This window comes from Notamacropus eugenii, chromosome 4 (genome assembly GCF_028372415.1).
Source record: "Notamacropus eugenii isolate mMacEug1 chromosome 4, mMacEug1.pri_v2, whole genome shotgun sequence".
Classification (NCBI taxonomy): Eukaryota; Metazoa; Chordata; class Mammalia; order Diprotodontia; family Macropodidae; genus Notamacropus; species Notamacropus eugenii.
The window spans coordinates 189732878-189757245 of record NC_092875.1 but is presented as its reverse complement, the minus strand read 5'-3'; the positions used below and the strand labels follow the sequence as shown (position 1 = coordinate 189757245).

Genomic DNA, 24368 nt, shown 5'->3' with positions numbered 1-24368 from the left:
AAAATGAATGGAAGCAAGAAAGCCAAGTATGCTGTTCATTCCCTGCAGATATCCTTTGTAAGAGAAAGATTGTCCCTGCATCACTGGGGACCGGAGGTGGAGGGGCTGTTCATTAGCTTTTCAGACCTATCATTTTGTATACCTAGCAAAGCAAAACCTCCCTTAAGAACTAATTAGAAATCATGAAGTTTAGCATTTCTAAGTGTAGAATGAAAAAAAAATCTTAATTGAAAATCAAGACTTAATTAAAAGAATGGATTCAAATTGAGACCAAACTTGAACACTTTAGGGCTAAAAAGCCACATTTCTAAAACATGTCAAAACTACTGCTGAGAATTAACATTTCCTCCTGCCTGTTATGAAGTAGCTCAAAATTATGTCATAAATACCAAATATTCATGACATCTTCATGTCATAAACTAGAATTCTTAGGATTGTGGGATCATGGGTTCTTATCCAGTTTTGCCAGCAAGAATGAACATTCTTTCACCTTCTATCTGCCTCTGAGAGGTGTTAAAGGCAACAATATTGAGTTTGAACAGATAGGGGAATTTCAGCTTTGGTAAGAAAATGGGAGTGACATGCAGTTTCCACAGCCAGAAGTCAGGCCTTCGTACTCTCAAACTTGGGATATGGAGAGGATGCCTGAAATGCCTTATCTCCTAACAAAGCTCAAGGTAAGAATTAAAACCCTTAAAAAATAACCAATATTTCTAATGTAAGGGGGCTAACCTTTTCCAAAGGGTATCAATGAAAGCCTAGTATCCAAAATGAAGGAGGTGATAATTCATCCATCTCTGCACTCAACAGACCCTGTCTTAGGAAGGATATTGGCAAACATGGATGTGTTCAGAAGAGTTCAAGCAGGACGGTGACAACTGAATCTCATTGCATTTGACATTCAATTGAAGGGACTGGAATTATTTATTCTGAAGAAGAAGAAAAAAGTCTGCTTCTCTAGGCTATTTAAAGAGCTTAGCTTCCAGAAATAATAAGGATGTGATGTTCTCTCTCTCTTTCTCTCTCTCTCTCTCTCTCTCTCTCTCTCTCTCTCTCTCTCTCTCTCTCTCTCTCTCTCCCTCTCTACCCTGTCCTTCCCTAACTGGTATATTGAGTTCTACATGCCACATTTTAGAAAGAACATTGATAAACTGCATTTCTGTAGTATTTAAATTGTGAAAATGGTGACAAATTTTCAATATAAGTAAATCTATTAGCTGATTTTCTGTTCTTAGAAACTGGAGGTTGTCCAGAGCAGAGCAATGGTGAAAGGCTGGAATTTGTGTCATACTGTGTTATATTAATGTTGTTGCTGTTTTTTCCCTTTCATTTTCCAAAAGGACCAATGATATCACAGGGTGATGTCTTAACTTGTGTGTGAACTGGATTTAAGTGAGGCAGAGTTGCACAGTCATTAACCTCACTCTATCTATCAGTCATCAAAGTCCAGTAGCTAGGCGAAAGTCAAGATGACTAGTGATGGTCCAAGATGTTGTAGATGACCTTGGGATCTTTAAAGTTAAGGACTCCACAGCCCTGCTCCTTCCCCTACCTCATCTGAGCAACCCCTAACCAAAAACCTAAGAGAGGAGGAAAAAAATCATTCAATCAAATAAACCTTTTACTGACTCTCAAGGTGGAGCATCCATTTTTCAGGATAAGCTACCCATACTTTTCATTCCTGAGCCACCTGCATGTAGAGATGGGATTCTTTTGTGTCAATCACCCTACCTCATTCAAAGTAACTAACAAGATGCTTATACCTTGATACCTTTATCAGGTGAGATTACCTCTACTGAATTAACCAAAGACATTAAACAAAGTTTTAAAAGTCCTTACTATGGAAGCAATAAAAACCATCACTGGATACAATAAAGGGAGGATTAGATGAAGAAAGTGGGGGTGTTTAGCATGGAGAGAAAAGATAGAGGGAAGAGTGCAACATAATAGTTGTTTTCAAGTATTTGAAGGGAAGTCATTCAGAAAAGGAATTTGCCTTGTTCTGTTTGGTCTAAAACACAAGGATAAAGAAGGAAGGAAGATGTCAGGAAAAACTTCCTGATGACTAGAGTTGTCCAAAGGTACAATGGACTGTCTGGAGAGGTGAAAGATTCCCTCTTTTTGGAGATCTTCAAGAGGGAACTGGATGACCACTTGTCAGATATGGTATAGTGGAGAAGCTTGTTGGATATGAGTTGGACTACAGAGCTACACTGTGATTCCATGACTTGAGTGAGCATTTGAGTGAGGAAAGATACCTTTTGTTTAGCTTCATCTTTTGATGGATTCTCCCAGGAAGGAGGAAGTAGACTTACATTTGTTCTAATTTGTCCCAGAGCGAATGAGTAGAAAAAATGTAGTGGAATGTAAGCTGTTCTGAGTATAGGAACTACTTCTTTGTCTTTTCTCTTTTGGGGGCTTAACACAGCACCTTGTTCATCAAGTTGTTGTTCAGTCATTTTAGACATGTCTGATTCTTCATGACACCATTTGGGGTTTTATTGGCAAAGATACTGGAGTGGTTTGCCATTTCCTTGTCCAGCTCATTTTATGTATGAAGAAACTGAGGCAAATAGGGTTAAGTGAGTTGCCTGGGGTCACATAGCTAGTGTCTGAGGCCAGATTTGAACTCGTGAAGGTGAGCTTTCCTGACTCCAGGCCTAGTACTCTTTATCAATTATGCCACCTAGCTGCCCCTTGTACATCATAGTTGGTACTTTATTATTGTCTGGTTGAACTGCATTGGAAAAGAAGGAATTTTAGAGGTAGATTTCAAGTAAAAAATTTGGTAAAATTTGCAGTATTTCCAAATCATAATGGGCTGCCTCCAGAGGTGATGGGTTGGCTCAGTGAATAGAAGAACCTTGGGCCTGGCATCAGGAAGACTTGAATTCAAATTCAGCCTCAGACACTTATTAGCAGTGTGACTCTGGGCAACTCACTTAACCTCTGATTGCCTCAGTTTTTTCATTTATAAAATGGAGATAATAATAATACCTACCTCCCAGGGTTGGTGTGAGGATCAAATGAGAAGATGTTTGTAAATCGCTTAGCACAGTGCCTGGCACATACATATTTATATAAATATTTATTCTTTCTCTACTACAAGTCTTCAAGTGGAAGATGAATGACCAGTGATTTGAAGGGGATACTATAGAGGATTTTTATTGGATTCCATAATCACTGCGGTTTCTTCTAACTCCAAGTTTCTGTGATTCTGAAATACATTGGTTCCATCTTTGCCTGTCAGTAATTTGGAGAGAAAAACTTATCTTTTTAATTTATGGAAACTGGGCATGGTGCTGCATGCCTATAATCTCTGCTACTGGGGAAGATGAGGGTGGCAGACCATTCGAGTACAGGACTTCTGAGCTGCAGTGAGCTAAGCTGATCAAGTGTTTACACTAAGTCTGATACCAATATGGTAAGCCTCTAGGAGTAAGGGGCCGTGAGACTGTCTAAGGAGAGATAAATCACCCAGGTTTGAAAAATGGCATGGGTCAAAGTTCCTGGGCTGATAGTGGAATCAGACCAAGGAGTGGCCACTATACTTCTTACTAGATGAGATAGGGAAACCTAGTATGTATTTATAGATGTATACATGCATGCATGTATATGTACATATACATGTACATATGCATATGTAGATACATATTCACACATAGCCATAGATACACATTTACATGCAAAATATAGGTATATATGTATATATACATATATATATATGCAAAGAATTTGCATTTTCATCCCAATAATCAGTTTATCTGCATTTTAGGTAGTGAACATTTTTGGTAGGAGTAGAGAAAAAGTATACATTTTTGTACTAAGGAACATAGAGTCCATTTTTTTCATATCTTATTTCCATTTGATTTTACCTACCTTTCTTAGAAAAGAATAATGTATTTGAAATTGAATAGGTGTGAATCCTAATCTGAATCCTGATTTATGCTTCTATTCCCATGAGAGAAGGGGAAGGAGAGGGGGCAGGTGTTAATGGGGTTACTAGGAATACTTTGCCTGAATTTATTGTCATATATATCTTTCTTCGGGTAGGATGCTTTTATTTCTAGTTGTGATACTGAAAAGTCATGACTTTTAAGTTAACGAGTATTTAGAGTTGTCATGTGGAATCCAAAACAATGGTTGTAGGAAGCCTGAAATTGCTCTCTAAACACCTTTCTAAGTCTTTGGAGAAGCAAGAGTTTTCTATGCAGCCTAGAGGAAATTATTTCCTAAAGCTTGGGGGAGCTGATTGGTACCCCCAAATCAAATAATAATGATAGTTTGTAAGTGGATTTAATAATAGCTGAAAATACACCTCGAAATACAAGAGAGGGTAAATTTTGTTTCAAAACTTGATTTTTAAAAAATAGCTTAATTTTAGTAAGTAAAAATATATAGTTTCATAAATTCATCCAGAAATGAGTTCTCAGGCACAAATAGATATTTAAAAGTAATTTAGTCCACCCCCTGCCAACACCAAAGGTTATTCTTATCAATGTTCAGAAAATTTATTAGGTAACCTTTGAATTATGCATGCAGGAAAAGTACAATTCTCCCACCGAGAAGAGTTTCAGATGCTTTATTGCACATCATGCGTTATTCCATTACAGTTCCTTCTCTTCACTTCAGACTTAGGCAAGAGTGAAGAGAAAGCATGTAAACAGGTCTTACCAAGTCTTATTCAGAATATTTTAAAGTCATATAGTTAAAAAAAAGATACTTCATGTGAGGAAATATGCTCATATTGACTCATTTTTAAGGCACAGTTGAAATGCTGAATTTCTAATAAGTGTGCTTCTCTAGAGTCTATGCATTTATGTAGGCAACTGAGGTATGGCAGATCTGTACTGGCATACAAACCGGCATACTGGCCTCTCCTGGAATAAGATCCAAGATTTGAGTATTTGCCCCCCTCCACCTCCTAACCTCCCATCAAAAAAAAGTGTGTGTGTGTGTATACATACATACATAGACATACAGAGACATATACATAGATATAGATATATACAGATAAATATAGATACACATATGTGTATATATATGTTTATATGTATATGAATGTATGTATGTATGTATGAACAGGCTAGATGGGTGGGGAACCTGAGGCCTTGAGGCCACATGTGGCCTTCTAGGTCCTCAAGTGCAGCCCTTTAGGCCTCAAGGCCTCAGGTTCCCCACCCCTGGAGAATATAGAATAGACTAGAATATAGAAAGAAATTGTCAGGACATTTAAAAATTAAAGTTCAATTATTGCTATAATCATTGTTTCAGGCCCTTATATCTCATTGGCTTCCTGGCTTCCAGCTTCTCCCCTTTCTAATCCATCTTTCACAAAAGCTACCAAAATAATTTTCCTAAAACAATCTGACAATATCACTCCCCTACTCAAGAAACTAACACAATTCCCTCTTGCCTCTATAATAAAAATATGAGCTTCTCAGCTTGACATTTAGAGCCCTTCACAATAGGACTTCAGCCTACCTTTCCAAGCTAATTATAAATAATTTCCATTTGTTTGCTCTAAGTGACCTATTTGTTATACCCCAATCTAGTACACCATCTTCCACTACTATATAGAGCCTATCTTCCCTCTTGCCTTCTGCCTCAGAGAATTCCTGCCTCCCTTTAAGGCTCAGCTAATGTACCATCTCCTATAGGAAGTCTTTCCTGGCTTCCTTTGTTGTTAGGACTCCCTCTTTCCTCCTCAAATTGTCATCTGTTAAATGTTGCATCCTTGTAGAAGAATGTAAGAGAACAAGGCTTGTCGTGTTTTTTTTTTTATTCCCAGTGCCTAATATAGGGCCTTTTACACAATAAGAACTTTATGCAAAATTTTTAAAGTCTCTCTTGTATCAATTTGGTTTTGCCCACCATCAAGGTACCATTTATTCTCTACCAGAATATTATCAACAGAGGATGAAAAATATCAAGAGATATAGGAGAGGAAGACATAGTAAAGAAAGCCTACCAAGAGTCAAACAAGCTACTAATAATCATTCTACACAGTCTGACAAAATCTAAATCAGACTGTATTATATTTTGTTGATCAGTTATTTTCAGTTGTGTCTGACTCTTTATGACCCTATCTGGGGTTTTCTCAACCAAGATACTAGAGTGGTTTACAATTGCCTTCTCCAGCTCATTTTACATATGAGGAAACTAAGGCAAACAAGGTTAAGTGACTTTCCTAGGATCACACAGTTAGTAAGTGTCTGAGGTCAAATTTGAACTCAGGTCTTCCTGAGTTTCAGGTCTGTCACTCTACTGTGCCACCTCGGTGTCCCAGACTCTATCACAAAGATTCTTAATTTTTTAAAAAATGCTGACACATTTTGGCTATTTGTGGTGTTACTACCTCTTTAACTGAAAAGTGTTCTATGTGTGCATGTTTAAAATTAGTGAATTAAAATTAATTTCTATAGAACCCATTGAGACCAGCCTTTTCCAGTTCAATTCTTTTATTTCCTGGGTAGTGAGTGCCACATTCAAAGAATATCAGAACATAAGGCTCATGCAGACTTCAAACTAAGCCCTGATCCATCACTACAGGGAAAAGGAGGGGACAGCAAATGCTATGCATCTGAATCTGCCCAATGGGTAACACTTGTTTTTAATTCCTGTAGCATTTGTCTTTTGCATATACCTTTAAAGGAAGCAACTCTGGGTATTATGGGTGCCCACTTATTACTTTCCACGAAAGCCCAGATTCCTGCCTACTACCTGCTGCCTGCTTGGGTATATTGGAAGGACAGTAAAACATACTCTTGCCAAAAATAACTCTTATTAATAGGTCACATTACAGTTCCTCAACTTCCCATATTACTTTCTCACCTTAGGACGATTATAGAACACTTTAAGATATAGATGCCAACTGGTAAAGGGTAAATGTCAGCCACTAATACTTCAGCTCAACTTAGTTTATTCAGACTAGGTTCAGTTACTTAGCAGAGTTATAAGGGAAAGGAGCCTAGGTCAGGAATATACTGGTAGAAAAATTCATGTAAGAGCTTAAGGGTACTATTTCATTGTATAGATGCAAATGAGGCCCAGACAGGTGAAGTAAATTTGCTTCAAGTTACAGGAAATCAGTAGCAAAGCTGGCATTTGAAACTACTGTAGATCCTCTAACTCCACCCCATGATCTTTCACTACCCAAGAAGAAGCATGAAGGTCACTTTCTTCTACTACAGATTTTTAGCTAGGGCTAGTCCTAACTGTGACCATTCTCTAGTGAACTAAAAGGGGATCTGAGAATGTGAACCTGGGAATTGTGGGAGGGCAAGGAAAAGCAGTGCTACCTTTGACATTTCCACCAGATTCTCTCTCCGTAGTCCATCCCAATTTATTTATCTTTCATATAAAGGAGAAAGCAATTAAGTCTGAGGTTCACATTCTACCCCTGAGGCTTACCCAGCTGTGTGAACTGCAAATTGCAACCTCCCAGGACCTCAGTTTACTCATCTGTAAAATAAGAAGGTTGGCCTAGATGCCCTGTGGGGTCCATCCCAACTCTACATCTATGACCCTAGGATCTAGAGAGATTTCTATGGAGAAAACAGTGTTTTGTGAAGCTGCAGTTATATTTAATCACTGTAAGCCGGCAGGTGGCAGCTCTCAGCCCTTCCATTTTACGGGAAACTCCCTACCAGCCTATGGAGAGATGCTGCTAAGCCCGGCTATAAGTAGGACCCGGCGTTCAGCGGCCAGTTATTCCCGTCTCCATCCTTTGGTTCGACCTCTGCTGCTGCTCTGCCTGGTGCTCACTAAATTAGCAGACTGTCAACCTTAAGCGAGATGGCACCCGCGCCCAACCTGCGCATTCAGAGTGAGATGCCGGCCCTCCCTTCCCGAGGTACCCTCCTTCAGCCCGGGTTGTGACCGCCGACGTCCCCCGGCTCAGGCTTAGCTCCCAGCAGTGTGTGGAGGCTGGAGGGGACTGAGGGACGGAGAGGGTGGCAGTGGCCCCTACCGGGTGAAACGGCTTACAAGAAGTCTGTTTCTGTACTTTTACCTCGCTCCTTTCCTCCCAGCCTTTCTTAGGCTCCGGGACTGGTCGCGGCTCTTCCATGGGCTTAGAAGCCCCGCACCCCATCACTCTCGGTGCTCGCTCTGGCCCCCTTGGCCTCTGGCTCTCGTATCCTCCTCTCTCCCCTACCCCGCTAGCCTCAGCAGCCTGCACCGGACCCTGCCCCCTCCAACCGCGCCTCTTTTAGAGGCTCCGCAGAGGAAAGTGCCGGGGAGTTCGGCAAGCCACCAGGAGCTGTTGCTAACAATAAAAGGCGTCACCAAGTCCCGTTGGGAGTTCTGGACCCGCATCAGGGTTCGGGGCTTTCTTTGTAATTAAGAACTCGAACGGGCAGACGTTGACAAGAAGCTAAAATCCTGGGGCGCATTCCAGAGTGGAGGGGATTCCGATCATGGGCACCGGAGAGAAAGCTCTGTAAGAGGTCAATTGTACAGTCAGTTTCAGTCAATCAATAAGCATTTATTGTTTACTTTAGTGGGCAACTGTCATCTGAAAGACTGCAGAGGCTGGCCTGGAACTCAGGACCTCCGCATTATCGCAACAAATCGGATGATAATTCCGGGGCAGCTAGGTGGTGCGGTGGATAGATCACCAGTGTTCAAATCTCACCTCAGATGCTTGACACTCACTAGCTGTGTGACCTTGGGCAAGTCACTCTACCCTAATTGCCTCATCCTGGGTCATCTCCAGTCATCCTGATGAATATCTGGTCACTGGATTCAGACAGCTCTGGAGGAAAAGTGAGGCTGGTGACCTGCACAGCCCTCCCTCACTTGAAGTCAAGTGCAACTCACGTCGTTATTTCTCTGAGGGCATGGTCGTCTTCGGCAACAAAGGATAAATACACGCATGAAGTGTTTACTATATACCAGGGACTGTGCCTTGGGAATGCAAGGCAATAAATTGAAAACAAATGAGTAAATAATTAAAGAACATGATAAATGAAAAGATAGATAGAACAAACCCACCCCACTCTGCCCTCAAGGAACTCACATTGTAAGGAGTGAGACAGTATACAAACGGCTAGAAGACCCTGGGTAAATGGGAGATAGACCTTGGAGAGTGGAGTGGGAAAGGGAGGAAAAGACAATTGCAGAAGGTGAGTTCTGAGCTGAATCTTGGAGAAAACCAGAGAATGAAGGAGGTGGGGTAGGAGGGCTAGTAATCTATTCAGGCAATGGGACAGAGAGTGTGAAAAGGTCTGGAGATGGGAAATGGGGTCTAAGAGACTTCAAGAGCAGCGTAGCTTTATCATATATGGAGGCATTGAAAGGTAGGAAAGTATAGGCTGTGTGTGAATCCATTTCTCCTTTCTGACAGATAAAAACCTGTTCTGGCAATGGGCATCAGGTCCACTACATCTGGAGCCTTGGTAGGGTGTTTGCGGCCAACCGGAGCTTAGTTTCCAAAAGGACCCCAGAGCAGTGAGAGACAGAAAGACAGTGACAGCAAGTAAAGAGTCATAAAGCAAGCACTGTGTGATCTTAGAAAGAGCCCATACCATGAAGCAGCAATTACTTGATACAACCAATAAACATTTATTAAGCACCTACCATGTACCAAGCTCTGTGCTAAGTGGTGGGGATACAAAGAGGTTTAAAGACAGTTCCCACTCTTCATGCTCACAATATTCCATTTTATTGAAAAAAATCAGAGGCATGAAATCATAAACAACAACTTCCAAATAATGACGCAAATTATTTCTGTTGAAAGTCCAAAGAGAGCTATAGCCTCAATCTCTCCCCAAATTACTTTCAGACAGATATAAGCTGACAAGGCATGCCTAGAAGCATCCATTCAAATGAGCAATAAGTCTGCTCCTCAGAACTGATACTATTCCATATCTATTCTTATCTTTAATGACACTTTGGGAAGCTTTTGGATTTCCCAGTACTAGAAGGGTAAAACTATAAGGGACCTCAGAGATCATCTACCAGGGGTGGGGAACCTGTGGCTTCGAGGTCACATGTGACCCTCTAGGTCCTAAGGTGGCCCTTTGACTGAATCCACTTCACAAAACAGTTCCCCTTAATAAAAGGATTTGTTCTGTAAAACTCCACTTCACAGACCAAATTCCCTTAATGAAAGGATTTGTTAAAACTTGGATTCAATCAGAAGGCCACACTTGAGGACCTAGAGGGCTACATGTGACTTCAAGGCTGCAGGTTCCTCACCTCTGCTAAACTTCTCATTTTTAGAGATGAGGATACACTATCCCTTCCACATTCTGACTTTTCTCACCGTAGTTTTGATATGTCACTGGTTGGCATAAGAAATTACTGTAAATGGGAGTTTGTTTGGTAGTTTTTCAGAAACTGCAGATGACAAAGAAAAAATCTAGAAACTCAGACATGCTTAACCTAAATTTTACAATAAGATACTGTAAACACCCCATAAAAGAAAAAGAAAAATTCAGACCTCTTTGGTGTGAAGAGATCAAAAAATTTTACACAGATCTTCCAAATCTCAGGGCACAGCACTCTTAAGCCCTGCGATGTGGAAGAGATAACTGTACTGAGGTCCAGAGAGACAAAATGAATTGTCTAAGGTTACAATTAGTGGTGGATCTGCAGCTAGAACTTAGATCTGATTATTCCAAAAAATTTTTTTACCACAATGGAAAATGATGGGAAAATAAAACCACTTATTCTTGGAAACAAACAGGGTAAAAAGCAAAAAAAGATAAACGCATACTCCTCTCAGTTAATTACTTTAAAATCAATATAATCCATGAGCATAGCATATTATGAATCAGCTTATTTTTTAAAAAATAGTTCTACTTTTTGAGGCTGACTATTATATTGATTATTCAGGCCTCTTATATTTCCTTCTTTTCCTCCTACTGACTGCTTTTCTTGTTAATCATTAGCATTTTTTTTTTACCAGAATTAGGATAGAGGAAAGAAGAGGAGAAACACAAATCAATACCATTTGTTATTTTTTTTAGTTCATCTTTTTCTTTTCCATCTTTGTAACTTCAGCACTTTGCACAGTACAAAACACCTATCATATGTTGATTAAACTCTGTTGGACTGAATTAAATTTTCTGAAGAAAGAATTTAAATTATTGGATAAAATGAAGTTTTGGGATTTTTTGAGGATTTTTAAGGGATAATTAAGAACTCCAAGAATAACAGTTTACTACCTAGTGGGGTCAGTTGGAGAAGGCAGAAACTAAATCTTACCAAAATGTTTCAACTCCCTCAAAGATGAACCCTGTACTCTGTACACAGTAGGGGCTTAGTAAATGTACTTCTCTCCAATTTATCCTTCACACAGATGACAAAATAATGTTTGTGAATAAGTGAATGACCCTCCAAATGTACAGTTCTGACCAATGACACTTCTTTCTTGTTCTTTAAATCCTTCAATAGCTCTCTATTTACAAAAGGATAAAATACTAACTCTTTAGCCTGACATTTAAGGCCCTCCACGATCTGCTTTCACACTATCCTTCCAACCATGTTTCACATGACTTCCCTTCAAAAGCTCTTTGTTCCCGCCACACTTGACCACTAAGTGTTCTTTAATTTCTTCCACCCCTGCTTCCCACTTTGTAGTCACACAAATCTATCCTTGTCCGCCACGCCATGGCCTGTTGAAATAATTTATTTCCTCCAGAGCAGATTCTTAACCTGAGGTTCGTGAACAACTTCTTGGTTTTGCTTTCAATTGATAACTGTATTTCAATATAATTGTTTTCTTTTGCAATCTTGTATACTTTTCGCATTATTATACATATTATAAGAAGGGACCCTGAAGCTTCACTAGAGTGCCAAAAGGGTCCATGATACAAAAAAAGGTTAAGAAAACTCTACTTTAGGGACTGGCTTAGGTACCAATCTTCCATGAAACTTTTCCTGATTCCCTCCCCTGAAGTAAAACTGTCTTTTACTCTTCCATCTTTCTTAGAGAACTTTGGATTCTTTCTTTTGTATTTTATCTTATATTGTGGGAGGGTTTTATGCTATAAGTTATACCTTCTCCTGGAAAACTCTTAAGTTCCATGTTAGAAGGGATTGTGTTGTGTCTATGTGTATGTATCTGTATGTATGTGTTTTATCTTCAACACAGTGAATAGCAAATGCCTTCTACTTAGGGGTTTAATAAATATCTCTTCAATTGGTTTGACATGTTTAAGATAGAGTACTTAGCTTGTTGGCTAACACCAGAAAAAAATACAAACACATATGTACATATATACATACACATAAAATTTACAAAAATACCAGGATTATACTTCTATGTATATATGCACATACATATATATACATTCATACACACATATATCATATGATATGTATGTAGACTGTTATATGTGTATAAGTATGTGTACATGTATATACATACTATTTATGTGTATATATGTTTACAGGTATAAATGTATATGTACTTTTCTGGTGTTAGCCAATAAACATTTATCTTCTCTATCTTAATTAAAACAAATCCAGCAAATACACATCTCAGTAATCTAGTTACAATATGCATAAATCATACCAAAAGGCCATTTATGGGACTATACCAAAATGTGTATTGAGGCATATTTGCTATGTGAAAATTCTAAGGGCTCTGAGAAAAAAAAATTTGCTTGGACTCAAGACTCTCTGGGAAAGCTCATGGTCTATGTTCTCCTCATGAACTGTACCTAATTTCCTCTGCTTCCTTGAGTAATAACCACTCATGTTTCTTCTTTGTACTAACTTCAGTTGGTCTGGGCATATTGGCCTGATGTCATCACCATGGCCCCTCCTCCTTTTGTCTGAAATCTCCACAGCTAGTGTACTATTTCAAAGGTATCTTGGGGCTATCTCTAATCCTGGGCAACTCTGAAGGCACCTTTGTTGAATCATTCCACCTATCTCTTCTATTCTAAGCCTGGGGGTCCGCCAAGCATCTGTTCTGAGCTCTCTTTTTTCTGTCCACTCACTATACTCCTCCTTGGTGGTCTCATCTACTCCCCATAGGTTTTGTAACACTCATCTCTCTTTTCCTGCCCTGACAACTCCTCTCACCTCTGGGATACCTCCCTGACTAGGCACTCACAGGTTATAGGTTGGGACCCAAAGAAGGCAGCTTTATCAGATTCAAGGTATTCTATGAATCTTCATTCTTCAAATTATAACTCAGGAGCCCCACAATTGTACTTACCTTTAATAAGTAGCCAATAGACACAATTAACTCCAAGAAAGGATATTTGCTGAGATGGCAAAGTAACAACAATAGCTAAATTCCCTCCTTATAAAGGTGGGGCTCACTCTCCCACAAATAATACATCAGTGTGGAGAGTAAGCACATACCTAGAATATACTGGTAATGAGGCACACACGTAAAGAACATAAGTGACCAAGACAATTCAAGCTTCAGCATTGCAGGGTCCCAAGTCCTTTCTCTTCTCATGATGTTCTCATGCTGTTTCCCCTATTCCTCTTCAAAGCCCAACTTATAACTGCCAGTGCTAATTCTATCTGAATCCTTACCTGGCTCTTTTCTCTGCTTCCAAGTGGGTCAAGTTGCCTATAACGATTATCTTCCTTGATTCCCTGGCCCTGGTACCTGCTGCATGTATATGATAAATATGCAGATGTGTACATGTATATATATATATATGTATATATTTATGTGTGTATATTTGTATACACACACATATATACATATACACATATACAAACATATCCATTATACACATACTTGGTACTAAGCAAAAACCATCCCCTCTCAGGACCCGAGTTTTTCTTCCATAGGTATCTGTCATTTAGACTTGCAAGGAGTCACAGTCTGTGTAGTTATCCCTTATATTGACCTTTCATGGTTGACAAGTTAGCTTTTTAAAGGTCTGTATGGGTGTGACCCATGAAGAAATCCAATCAAAAGTCATCTTCCTAGTTCTATTAAAGAGAATTGCACACTTTGTAAAGGGGTAACAGAATATAAATACCTGGTTGTCCCTGTAATCCACCCCTCTTGAGACTTTGTCAGTTCAGTGCCCTTACTAATTTGTACTTCCTCACTATAGTTCAGTTATCAGCTCCATGCAAATGACTAACAAATCTGTACATCTCTGTTGGTCCTTCATCGCCAATTCCCTGGCACTGGGACACCTAGTGTTGGGGTTTGGCATGCTGTGATCAATGAGAGAAGTAGACAAAAGATTCAAGAGGGAGAAATGGTATAGAATTGACTTAGTTCACCAAAGGGCTGAGATTAGGAAGAGAAGAGAGTGAAGCCATTGGAAGTGTAAAACTCATAGGCAGAGAGACTGGAAATCATGGTGAGGGTAAATAAAAGGATTGGGATCCTAAAACGTAAGGACAGATGAGATGGTAAAAGGTTATAATTATATAAAGAAATTTTGGAGTTCATGAACATGGAAGTAGATCATTTGTTGGTTATTCTCAAATCAAGATTATGATTATTTGGGTAGGTGAAATGGAGTAGAAAAGCAGGTCATGGGAAATGAGTAGACTGAAGAACTGGGAAGTTAGGATATTTAAAGGAACATCAGTATGTATATTAAGGTACCCTCATATGAGGGTAGGAGTTAGAGTGGAGGGAGGCTAAAATCCAGGCATTGAACTCATTGAGGAAGGAATGAGAATTTCCTGCAGAGGGTCTGTAAATCTACCAGGATCTGGATATGATGATAAATTTGGATGTCATACATCTCAAAGGAGGAAGAGACTCCTGAGAGATGATGGTAGAAGAGTCTAGATGTGGCAATGGGAAATGGATAGTATTCCACCTCCCCTACTAGCTCTTGGGCAGATGTGAGAAAAAAGTACAGCTAGGACTGGAAAGGGTCCTGAAGAAAGTATTTTCTTTAGGAGAGAGCCAGCTTTCAGTGAGTGCCAGAAAAAAGAAGAAGGAGTGAGAAAGTCCAAAATGAAAAGAAACTTGTTAATTATGGAACAGAGAAGACAGTGGAACAGGCAAGCAGATCTGAAATGGGACATTAGGGAAGAGAGGGTTGTGGTGGATGAGAGTAAAGGAGTGGACAGTTGGATTTGGGGTTAGTAACTGAGGTTCAGTATCATTGGAATGAGAAAAAGTATAAGGATGTGAGAGTATATTAATTTTTGAGGAATGAGTTTAGGCAGAGTATTAGTGGAAGGGAAGAGGTCATTTGGGGTAGGCAAATGATCACATGTTCCAGGTGATGAGAGGTAGGATTATTGTCATATGATCAATGCCTTATGTTTCTCTTAATGTACTACCATGCCTCCCCTATATTGGAGCAGCAGATCTGTAATTCAGTGGTCATATTTCTTAGGCGTTACCCTAGAAAAAGCCTGATCACAACCCTTAATCTTACACAAGACTGATGGGGAAGAGAAAGTCAATTTAATAATTGACAATGAAAAATATAACTGCCGAGTGACCTGGATGTTGTGTTCAATCCAATTCAGTTCAACAATTATTTGTTAAGTGTCAAGTGCTAGGGATCCAAATGTGAAAAATGGCACTGTCTGGCTCTCCAAAAGTTTATAATCTGACAAAGAGAGAGATGAATAAAAAATGTACTAAATGATTACACAAATAACTTTACTATTCATTAGAAAGTGATTAAGTACATAGCACTTAGCATAATGCCTGGCACATAGAAGTCACTTAATAAATGTTAATTGGTTGATTGCTTGATAAATTTAGAGGTCAAAGTGGGTTAATAGATTTCAGGTGGGAAGGATCATTTATAATAATAATACTCAATTTGATGTAATAATTTTGTTATTGTTCAGTCATTTCATTTGTGACCAACTCTTCATAACCCTGTTTGGGGTTTTCTTGGCAGAGATACTGGAGCAGTTTGCTATTTCCTTATCCAGCTCATTTTACAGATGAGGAAACCGAGGCAAATAGGGCTAAGTGACTTGCCCAAAGTCCTATAGCTAGTATCTGATGTAATAATATTCAATTGCAAATGTTATTTTGTTTACATATAACAGTCTGTAGCACAACAAATGTACAATAATAAAAGCCAAATAGCAACTGGTCCCAGGACTATTTCTCCCTGAATGTCATTAGAAAAGATGAGAAGGATGAGATACTAACAATCACACTTGAAATAAGGATAGAAACTAGATATATGATTTTGTTAGTACAGGGAGCTATCAGGTAACAAAACACCCTAATGGTTCAGGACAGTCCCTTCTCTGCAACTTGCAGCATGATAACTATACCAGAAAGATGATGATGATGATGGTGGTGGTGGTGGTGGTGATGGTGAAGAGGAGGATGATGATAACTCAGAGGAGTTTGTATTTTATTTTAAACATAATGGGGAGTGAGTCTCTCGAGCAGGAGGAATACTATCAGTGTGGGCTTGAGCAAACAGCAAAGAGCCTAGACACCCCCAAAATCCCCTTATGGGTATGTGATAATAGTAATTTTTGAAATCCATTGTTTGATTTTGCAGTTATCATCAAGCCCACTTTTAGGATATAAAGCTTGCTTCCTCAGACCCCTATTCCAAGCATTTATTTCCCCTAAGATCTTTGTCACCACACACAACGCCTTCCCCCTTGAGCTGAGTGAGTTTGTTTGTTTATTGGCATTTGTGCGACTGAATCTCTGTCTGTCTGCATTGCCATATAGTGTGTATGTAAGTTCGGTTGTTTTTTTTTTTTTGCTTGCTTGCTATGCCACATAATAATAAATAACATGTTGTATCAGCTTCCCAAGTACCAATTTCCTGTCAATCCCTGAACCCAGTTCCTTACTTTAATCCAAACCATGAGGTCAAATAAAGCAGGATACTGGAGAACTTTGGGGAGGGGAGAAACACAACAGAGCTGACCTCTAAGGCAGTAGGGCCAACATAGTCACTATTACAAGGGTTACACCCATATTTGGGGGATGAAATATGGATGATGATCCACTAAGAGACTAAGAAGGAATGACCAGAGAGATAGGAGGAGGACCAGGTTGCCACAGTGACATGATAATTGTGGAAAGGAGGAGGAATGGAGGATGGTGTGAAGATAGATGAGGTGAACAGTGTAAGCAGTCTAGTTTAACTATAACAGGTTCCCCACCCCTGACTATAGAATATGCAAAGAGGAAAGGTATGTAATCAGGTCGGAAAGGTAGGTATTACCCAGATTCTGGGGAATTTTGAACACCGCACCAAGAACTTTGCATTTTAATCGATGAGCAAATGAGAACCATTTGTTTGAACAGGGGAGCAATGCAGCCAGTGATATATTAGTAAGATCTCTTTGGTGGCTGCGTGGGGGATAGGCTAGAGAGAAGCGGCAGGGAGACCAGTCAAGGAGGGTGTTCAATGGACCAGACAGAAGAAATGGGGTAAGTGACCAAGGAAGGAAATGAAGGGTAGAAACTTCATCATAATTAAATTTCGTGCCTTTCTTAGCACTCAGTACTTTGTACGTATAGGCTCTATTGGGGCGTCTGGTGGAAAAAAACACCAAATTTGCAGTCTTCCCAAGGTCTGTATGATGGCTTAGCTCCAATGTGTACTTGCATTGGATTTGACAGCCTGTATGAATTAGAGGGAGAACTTGAACCCAGGTCTTCCTGACCCTCAAGCCAACACTCCATCTACTACAACAATCCTTTTATTTTACAAATGAGGAAACAGGCTCCAGAGGGTTAAGTCACTAACTCAAGGTGAAACAGGTAGTAAGCAGCAGTGACCATTAAATGGGGTCCTCAGACTACAGAGCCAGCTTTCTTTCCCCTTAAACATCTGTCGGTTCACACTCAGGCCTCACAGATGGGAAATCATTTTTAGTTATGTGACCATGGGCAAGTAACAGGCTCTTTGAGCCCGAGTTTCCTCCTTGGTTAAGGGGGGAAAATACTATTTCTGTTACCCATTTTACAGGGTGGTTATGAAGAAAGTATAATATGATATAATATACAAATCATAAAGTACAATTAAAAGGTGAATTGCTGTTTTCAGTAGGTTTGCTGTTGCTCATTCATTTTTCAGTTGTGTCCAACTTTGTGACCCCATTTGGGGTTTTCTTGGCAAAGATACTGGAATGTTTTTCCATTTCCTTCTCTAGCTCATTTTATAGATAAAGAAATTGAGGCAAAGAGGGTCAAGTGACTTGTCCAAGGACACACAACTAGTAAATGTTTGAGGCCACAAGAAGAGTCTTTCTGACTGCAGCCCTCCACTGCACCATCTAGCAGCCCTTCATTATGTTTGCAGGGGATACACCTAAGACCTGTGGTAGTAGATAGAGAGTTGTTTTGAGAGGCAGGAAGACCTGGTTTCAAGTTCTCTCTCTGATCCATACTGTCTGTCAAATCCAGAGCAAGTCACTTAACTTCTCAGTGACCTCAGGCAAGTCTCTTAAGACTAATAACAATATAATTAACATTTGGATATCACACTTCGCATGTTTTTCTCATTTGATATTTACAACAACCTTATGAGGTAGGCACTGATATCCCCATTTTGCTGATGAGCAAACTAAGGCTCAGGTTAGGTGACTTGCCCTGGGTCACACAACTAGTATCTGAGACAGTATTCAAATTGCAAGTTTGCATCCAAGTCTGAATCCAAGTCCAACATTCTGCACCCCTTAGCAGAAGTTGATCATGTACAAGACAAAGACAAAATTGTTGTTGTTCTGGTGCCGTTGCTGTTTACCAAGAAATCTTAGGTTTGGACAAAAAATCAGATTCCAGAAAGTTTTCAGAGCTATAATTGAAAGGGTTTGTGTTTAATTGAATTCAACAATCATTTATTAAATGCCTTTTGTGTACATAGTATTATACTGACGTAGATAAGACGTAGGCACTGGCCTCATACAGCCTAGTCTAATATGACTTGTTAGTTTACTGATGTAATGATAAACTAGGAGAATAGTGTAACAGACCTATATGTCTGGGGATTAACATGCTCCTTGCAAGTGAATTGCACCTCCCAGAAGGCTTTGTGGGGCAAAGGGTATGCACATCCTAAAAATGATTTCCCATGTGTGATGCCCGAACATGAACGAACAGACGTTGAAGGTGAAAGTAAGAGGATGGAAAGAAAGCTGGCTTTATAATCTGAGGACCTCAGTTTATTGCTACTGCTGCTTACTACCTGTTTCACTTTGAGTTAGTCATTTAACCACCTGGAGCCTGTTTCCTCATTTGTAAAATAAGAGGATTGGTTTAGACAGCCTCAAAAGTCCCTTACACCTCTAAATCAGAACCTGAGAGATGGAGCAGTGGGCAGGGTGCTGGTAGGTAGAAGAAATCACCTTCATGACAAGCACAGTCTCCTCAGTGCAGGAAGATGCTGGCTATAAATGGTTGTTCCTACTTTTGAGGCAGCTCTTCAAAAGAGAAGTGGTCATTGCTTTGCGAAGTGGAAAGCAGTCCTATACAGTTGAGCACAGTGAGTAGGGCAGCAGGTGAGGTTTCTGTAGCATGAACCATAAGAAAGAAAAGCAGTGCCAAGTTTGTGACCTTCATGAGTGACTAGCCTCTTCTGGCTAGTGGGAGCTAAGCGGTTTGCATTAAACATTTAAATCAGGCAGCTATTACCTGGGAGGGATAGAGAGGAATCAAGATGATTACTGTTTCTGAAATACAGGTGTTTAGATTTTATTGCCTTTTTAGCCAATCTAATTAAACTTCTTGCTAAGATAATGAATTTTTAATTTATTTGGTGTGCATAGAAAGAGGGAAGGACCTGGTAAGTAGGTAAGGGCTGAGTCATATAGAGGTGACAGTCTACTTCTAACCTAAATAAGATAACATTAATTTTTTTACATAGAGAAGTTATTAGAAAGCACAGAAATTGCTGAAGGACAATTAGTTCAGTTTTGGATATGCTGAGTTTGAGATGCTGGAATGATCTTTTTCAGTAGAATGATGGAAAAGGAAACCAGATGGGAAAAAGTGGGAGAGGTTAGGAGTAAGAAGTAGTGAAGGAAAGGACGCAAATGTTGGTCATTATTTCTAGAAATCTGGTAGAAATTGGGGGAGAGAGGAGGGGAAAAAGGAAGAAAGGAATTTTTTTTGTTTGTTTTGTTTATCATGGAGAAGAGCTGAACATACTTTTATGCAGAAAAAGGGGCTAATATAGAGGAAAACATTACAGATGATACAGAGATGATCAGACAATAAAAGGACTGAGTCAGAAGGACTTCAGAGATCATCTAAATCCACAATCCCTTCATTTTACAGGGGGAAACCTGATGTACAAAGAAAGCAACTTGTCCAAGATCATGCAGGTTTATAACTAGCACAGCAAAGATTTAAACTCAGATCCTTCGATTCTATATCCAAGACTCTTTTCACTACCTTTTGTTGCCTGATGGAACAAAAGTCAAAACCTACTTCTCTAAGACCAGAAGAAATGGAGACTTGGTGAGAAAAGAATAGAGAAGTGTGGGCAAAGGAAATGAAAGAACTCAATGTTCTTCTTCAGTCGTCTTAGGAAAGTATGGGAAGGTGTCATCTGGAGGTTTTGGAGGAGGAAGGAGAGATGAGGGGGGAATGGAACACATGAGAAGAAATAATTTCTCATCTTTTTATCAGAAACCAAATCAAAATAAGAAAACTGCTTGAAGAGATTGTGGAATTAAAGCAAGGAAGACACCACTAGGTGCAAACCTGCCCCAATTGCCAGTCTGATCTGAGCTATTAGCTGGTTTGAGCATCATCTCTCCCATCACCATTGGAGACATCCTCCCTAAGTTTCTTTTCAAGTTCCTTTTCTGTAATGATTTTATCGAGGTTTATATCAAAAGGTCCCTGATTGCTTCTGGAAGAATACAAATAGGTACTATTATCTCATTTAACACCCAGAAGTTCTGATTGCCCTCAATCAAGGGGTATGTGGATCTGTTATGATCAACAGTTAGTACTTTGAAGATAAAATTTATTAAATGAATTATAGTGGTTAAAAGGACAGAATGAAGGTCACTTGGGGAAAAAAGATGATGCAAGTCTGGGGGGAAAGGACTAGGTGCCTGCCTATATCTAGTTCCATTCTTGGTAACCAGACTTTCCATCTAATATGCCACCCCTCTGGGCCTTTCGCTCCAACTCACTTGGAGTCCCTTGAAGGAAGTTTGTCAACTTAACAAAGATTTATCAAGTGGTTTTTATATGCTAGGCATTGTGAGGCATGTAAATAATAATGATGGACCTACCTTTATGGAGCTTACAATCCAGGAGTTGGATCAGTATGAAGAAAGTAATATAATAATAATATGAATTAATAATAATAGCTAGTCTTTATAAAGTGCTTTAAGGTTTGCAAAACACCCCATGTATTATTTGAAATCAAGATGGTACCAGCAGCCTCCCTTGGCTTCTATTTATTTATTTGACAGGACAGATGAAAATGATTTCTCTGAAAGATGAATAAATGGGAGACTTTGATGACTCTCTTGGCACATCTACTTTAGAATGACAGGAAGAACCTTGCTTTCAAGCATCAGGCTCCAACCTATCACTTTATTAAATCATTATGTGGTGTCCTGATTGCCTAAAAGAGTTTGTGCAGATTCCAAAAATGTGTAACTTCTAAGGAATAGCTCCTACCCTGGAAGAATCTGATTCATTAAGTGATAGAACTCCCAATCCCATTTTTTTAAAAAAATCTTTTTTAAGTAGTTTCACCCACTGAAATAATCGACGGTTACTTTAGTGGAACCTTCTGTGTAAAGGAAAGGCGCTAGAGAAAAGAACAAGATTCCTTACTCCTGTTCCCATAGCTTTGCATTTTGCAGACATAATGCTAGGGACAGTGAGACTGCTGGAAAGAAAAAGATTCCCCCAGAAGGAGGAAATCGGGAGCCAGATTGTCAGAAATAGCATGATGCTTTCAATACCATCTTGAATTTAATATGCTAATTTGAAAAGCCGCCGCTGTTCTAAGTCTTCGTACGCTTTGGCCCAGTCTTTTTAACCTGAGCACAATGCTGCTGGAAAACAGCCCTCTCTTGAGCACACACATTCCATTTCTGCGATGTGAGAGGCCTCTGAAGTTTCTATCTCTGGAATCCACTGGGACAGGTTGCCTCAGTAACAGGACTAAGCTCTTTTAGCAATCTCACAAATCTGTCTATGAACACTTGCATTTTAAAAGAAAAAGTATCATGCTAAAGGAAAACTAGGTCTTCAAATTTTATAGTCTTCTTCTGAAAAGTCACAAAACACCTGATCAAAATCTTTGGAATCTGTGCACTGATGTTGGCAGTGAGGCCAGCTGTGAATGAATGGGACTGTACCGAAAGACAGTGGGCAACTGCCATTGAGCGTCATTGTAAGAGCATTGGTATGATAGTTCTATGAGAAGTGGAGCAAGCGACAAACAGGGAAACAACTGTTGGCTCAGTCTTGGCCTCAAGCCAGCGTTCTTGATGTTTGTTCATTCAATACCAAGTATATACAGAGAGAAAATACCAGTTTTGGGGCAATAATGCAGGGAATGGCAGCATATTATTAAATGTAGTCATAAATGTTTCAGAACAGAATTGTCTTGGCCTCATTCACATTTACCACAAGAATCAGCTTTGAATTGTGTTTGGGCATTCTATGGATCTAATGCTATATGATGGACTTAATAGGGGTTTGTAAAAAAAAAAACCAGATAGGAACACTATTCCCTGTATGGCAGCTAGAAAGGCGTTGGCTTTCTTTACAAAGCTGTAACAACCCATCAGGTTATACATGGCAATTTTCACATACTAATATTCTCACCATTAAAGAGCAGCAAAGTTTAAATCATCTTGGTTGTTTCCAATTTTGGCCAGCGTGGGCTGGAGTATTGACATTATTCAAATGGAGTGATATGGTCTTCCCAGGCTGTCCTTAAACCTATTGTTTGACACACCAGGGGTATTTGGCTGCCTATAAACCTGAAAGGAAAGGAGGAGATCACAGGTCTTTCAGTGGCTTAGTTCTTGGCTCCACTGTGATGGGGTGGAGATGCCGGAGCAAGATTAGGCCTGGAGTCAAGGAGCTAGGTTCTTGTACTGGCTCTTCTGTTGACTAGCTATGTATCCTAGCTATGTAAGTTCTATCTCTTTGTGGGCCTCAGTTTCCTCATCTGAAAAATCAGCGGCTGGGGCTAAGGTTTGTAGGGGTGGGGAACCTGCAGCCTGAAAGGCCACATATGGCCTTCTAGGTCCTAGGTTGACTGAAACCAAGATCAGGGCTGTACTTGAGGACCTAGAGGTCCACATGTGGCTTTGAGGCTGCAGGTTCCCCACCCATGGTTTAGAGTATCTGGTTTTCAAATTTGGTGCTTTGAAGTTTTGGTCAGTTATATTATTTTTGTGGTAAGTGCACCAAAATCCATTTTCTGGACCAAAGTCCACAAATCAGCAGAGAACCCCCCAAATTTGGCCCTTAATTGGAGTAGCAATATAGAAAGTCATCTCAGAAGTATGGAAGGGACAGTTCTAGAAGTAGCTAAGAGAGATATAGTCCTGGAGGCAACTCAAAGGCAGGAGAGAGGAGATCCACCCTAACTGAAGGGCCAATGGTTGGGGGAACCCTTCCCCCAACTAACTCACAAAGCATATAATTGAGAGTTGACTGTAAACTAGTTTTATACTGTAAAAGGCCAATCTTGTTGGGCTAGGTAGCATCTTTAAAAGACAAAAAATTAAATAAAGCCCCCAAATGAAAAATAAATAAAATTTTAAAAAATTACTATTGTCTAAAGCATCTTTCCTAAGAAAGGGTTTAAACTATTGATTTTGGGTTTTTTTTTTTAATTTTCTGGTTTAAAGTATCCAGGCTCATCTCTTTACACTGATGAAAGCAGGTGTGTTATAGTGTGGGGGGAAATGTTAGATTTGGAGTAATAGGTCTAGGTTCAAGTTCTGGCCCTGCTGCTTACTGATGATATGACCTTGGACAAATACTAGGCCTCTTTTATTTCCTCTATAAATCAAGGGGGCTAGAAGAGAAGCTCTTTCATGTCTCTTTCAGCTCTGATGCTATGCTCCTGATGTAATAAGCTCTTTTGCCTTTCTTTGTATCCCCAGAATTTAGTGTAGTGATTGGCACATAGTAGGTAGTTCATAAATGTTTACTGAGTGACTGACTGGTAGTAGGAGGAACACTGAGAAAAAGGAGCTAGCTGAGAGAAAATGGCAGTCCCTACCCTACTCTTATTTTATTTCCACTTAGTTGTGCTTTCTATTTTGTTAAAGAATATATTTGCTGGATTGAATATTATCTCTCATAAACCCTCGTGAACCACCTTGTCCTTACGTTGCCTGGTGTCCCATTGCATGTAGCCCAAGGGCACAGTGGGACCTGTGCCAGAGAAAAGAGCCTTTCACAGTTCAGGGCTAGGAACTCAACCCCCAGCTCATTTTGCCATCTAACCAGGGCCTCAAGCATCAGCCAC

At 39.7% G+C, this 24368-nt stretch overlaps 1 protein-coding gene and 1 long non-coding RNA gene across 8 annotated transcripts in view; one reads left to right on the top strand and one right to left on the bottom strand.

Annotated features, from left to right (window-relative positions):
- Positions 1 to 8841, bottom strand: part of STMND1 (stathmin domain containing 1) — a 37091-nt gene extending 28250 nt beyond the window's left edge. The window contains exon 1 of the mRNA XM_072603920.1: positions 8015 to 8841. Coding sequence (XP_072460021.1) covers positions 8015 to 8095 — 81 coding nt within the window. The 5' untranslated portion in view covers positions 8096 to 8841. The remainder of the gene's footprint in view (positions 1 to 8014) is intronic.
- LOC140500876 (uncharacterized) overlaps positions 473 to 24368 on the top strand; it is a 177531-nt gene continuing 153635 nt past the window's right edge. For all 7 annotated transcript variants that reach the window (XR_011965923.1, XR_011965924.1, XR_011965925.1 and 4 more), the window contains exon 1: positions 473 to 677. This is a non-coding gene — a long non-coding RNA (uncharacterized lncRNA). The remainder of the gene's footprint in view (positions 678 to 24368) is intronic.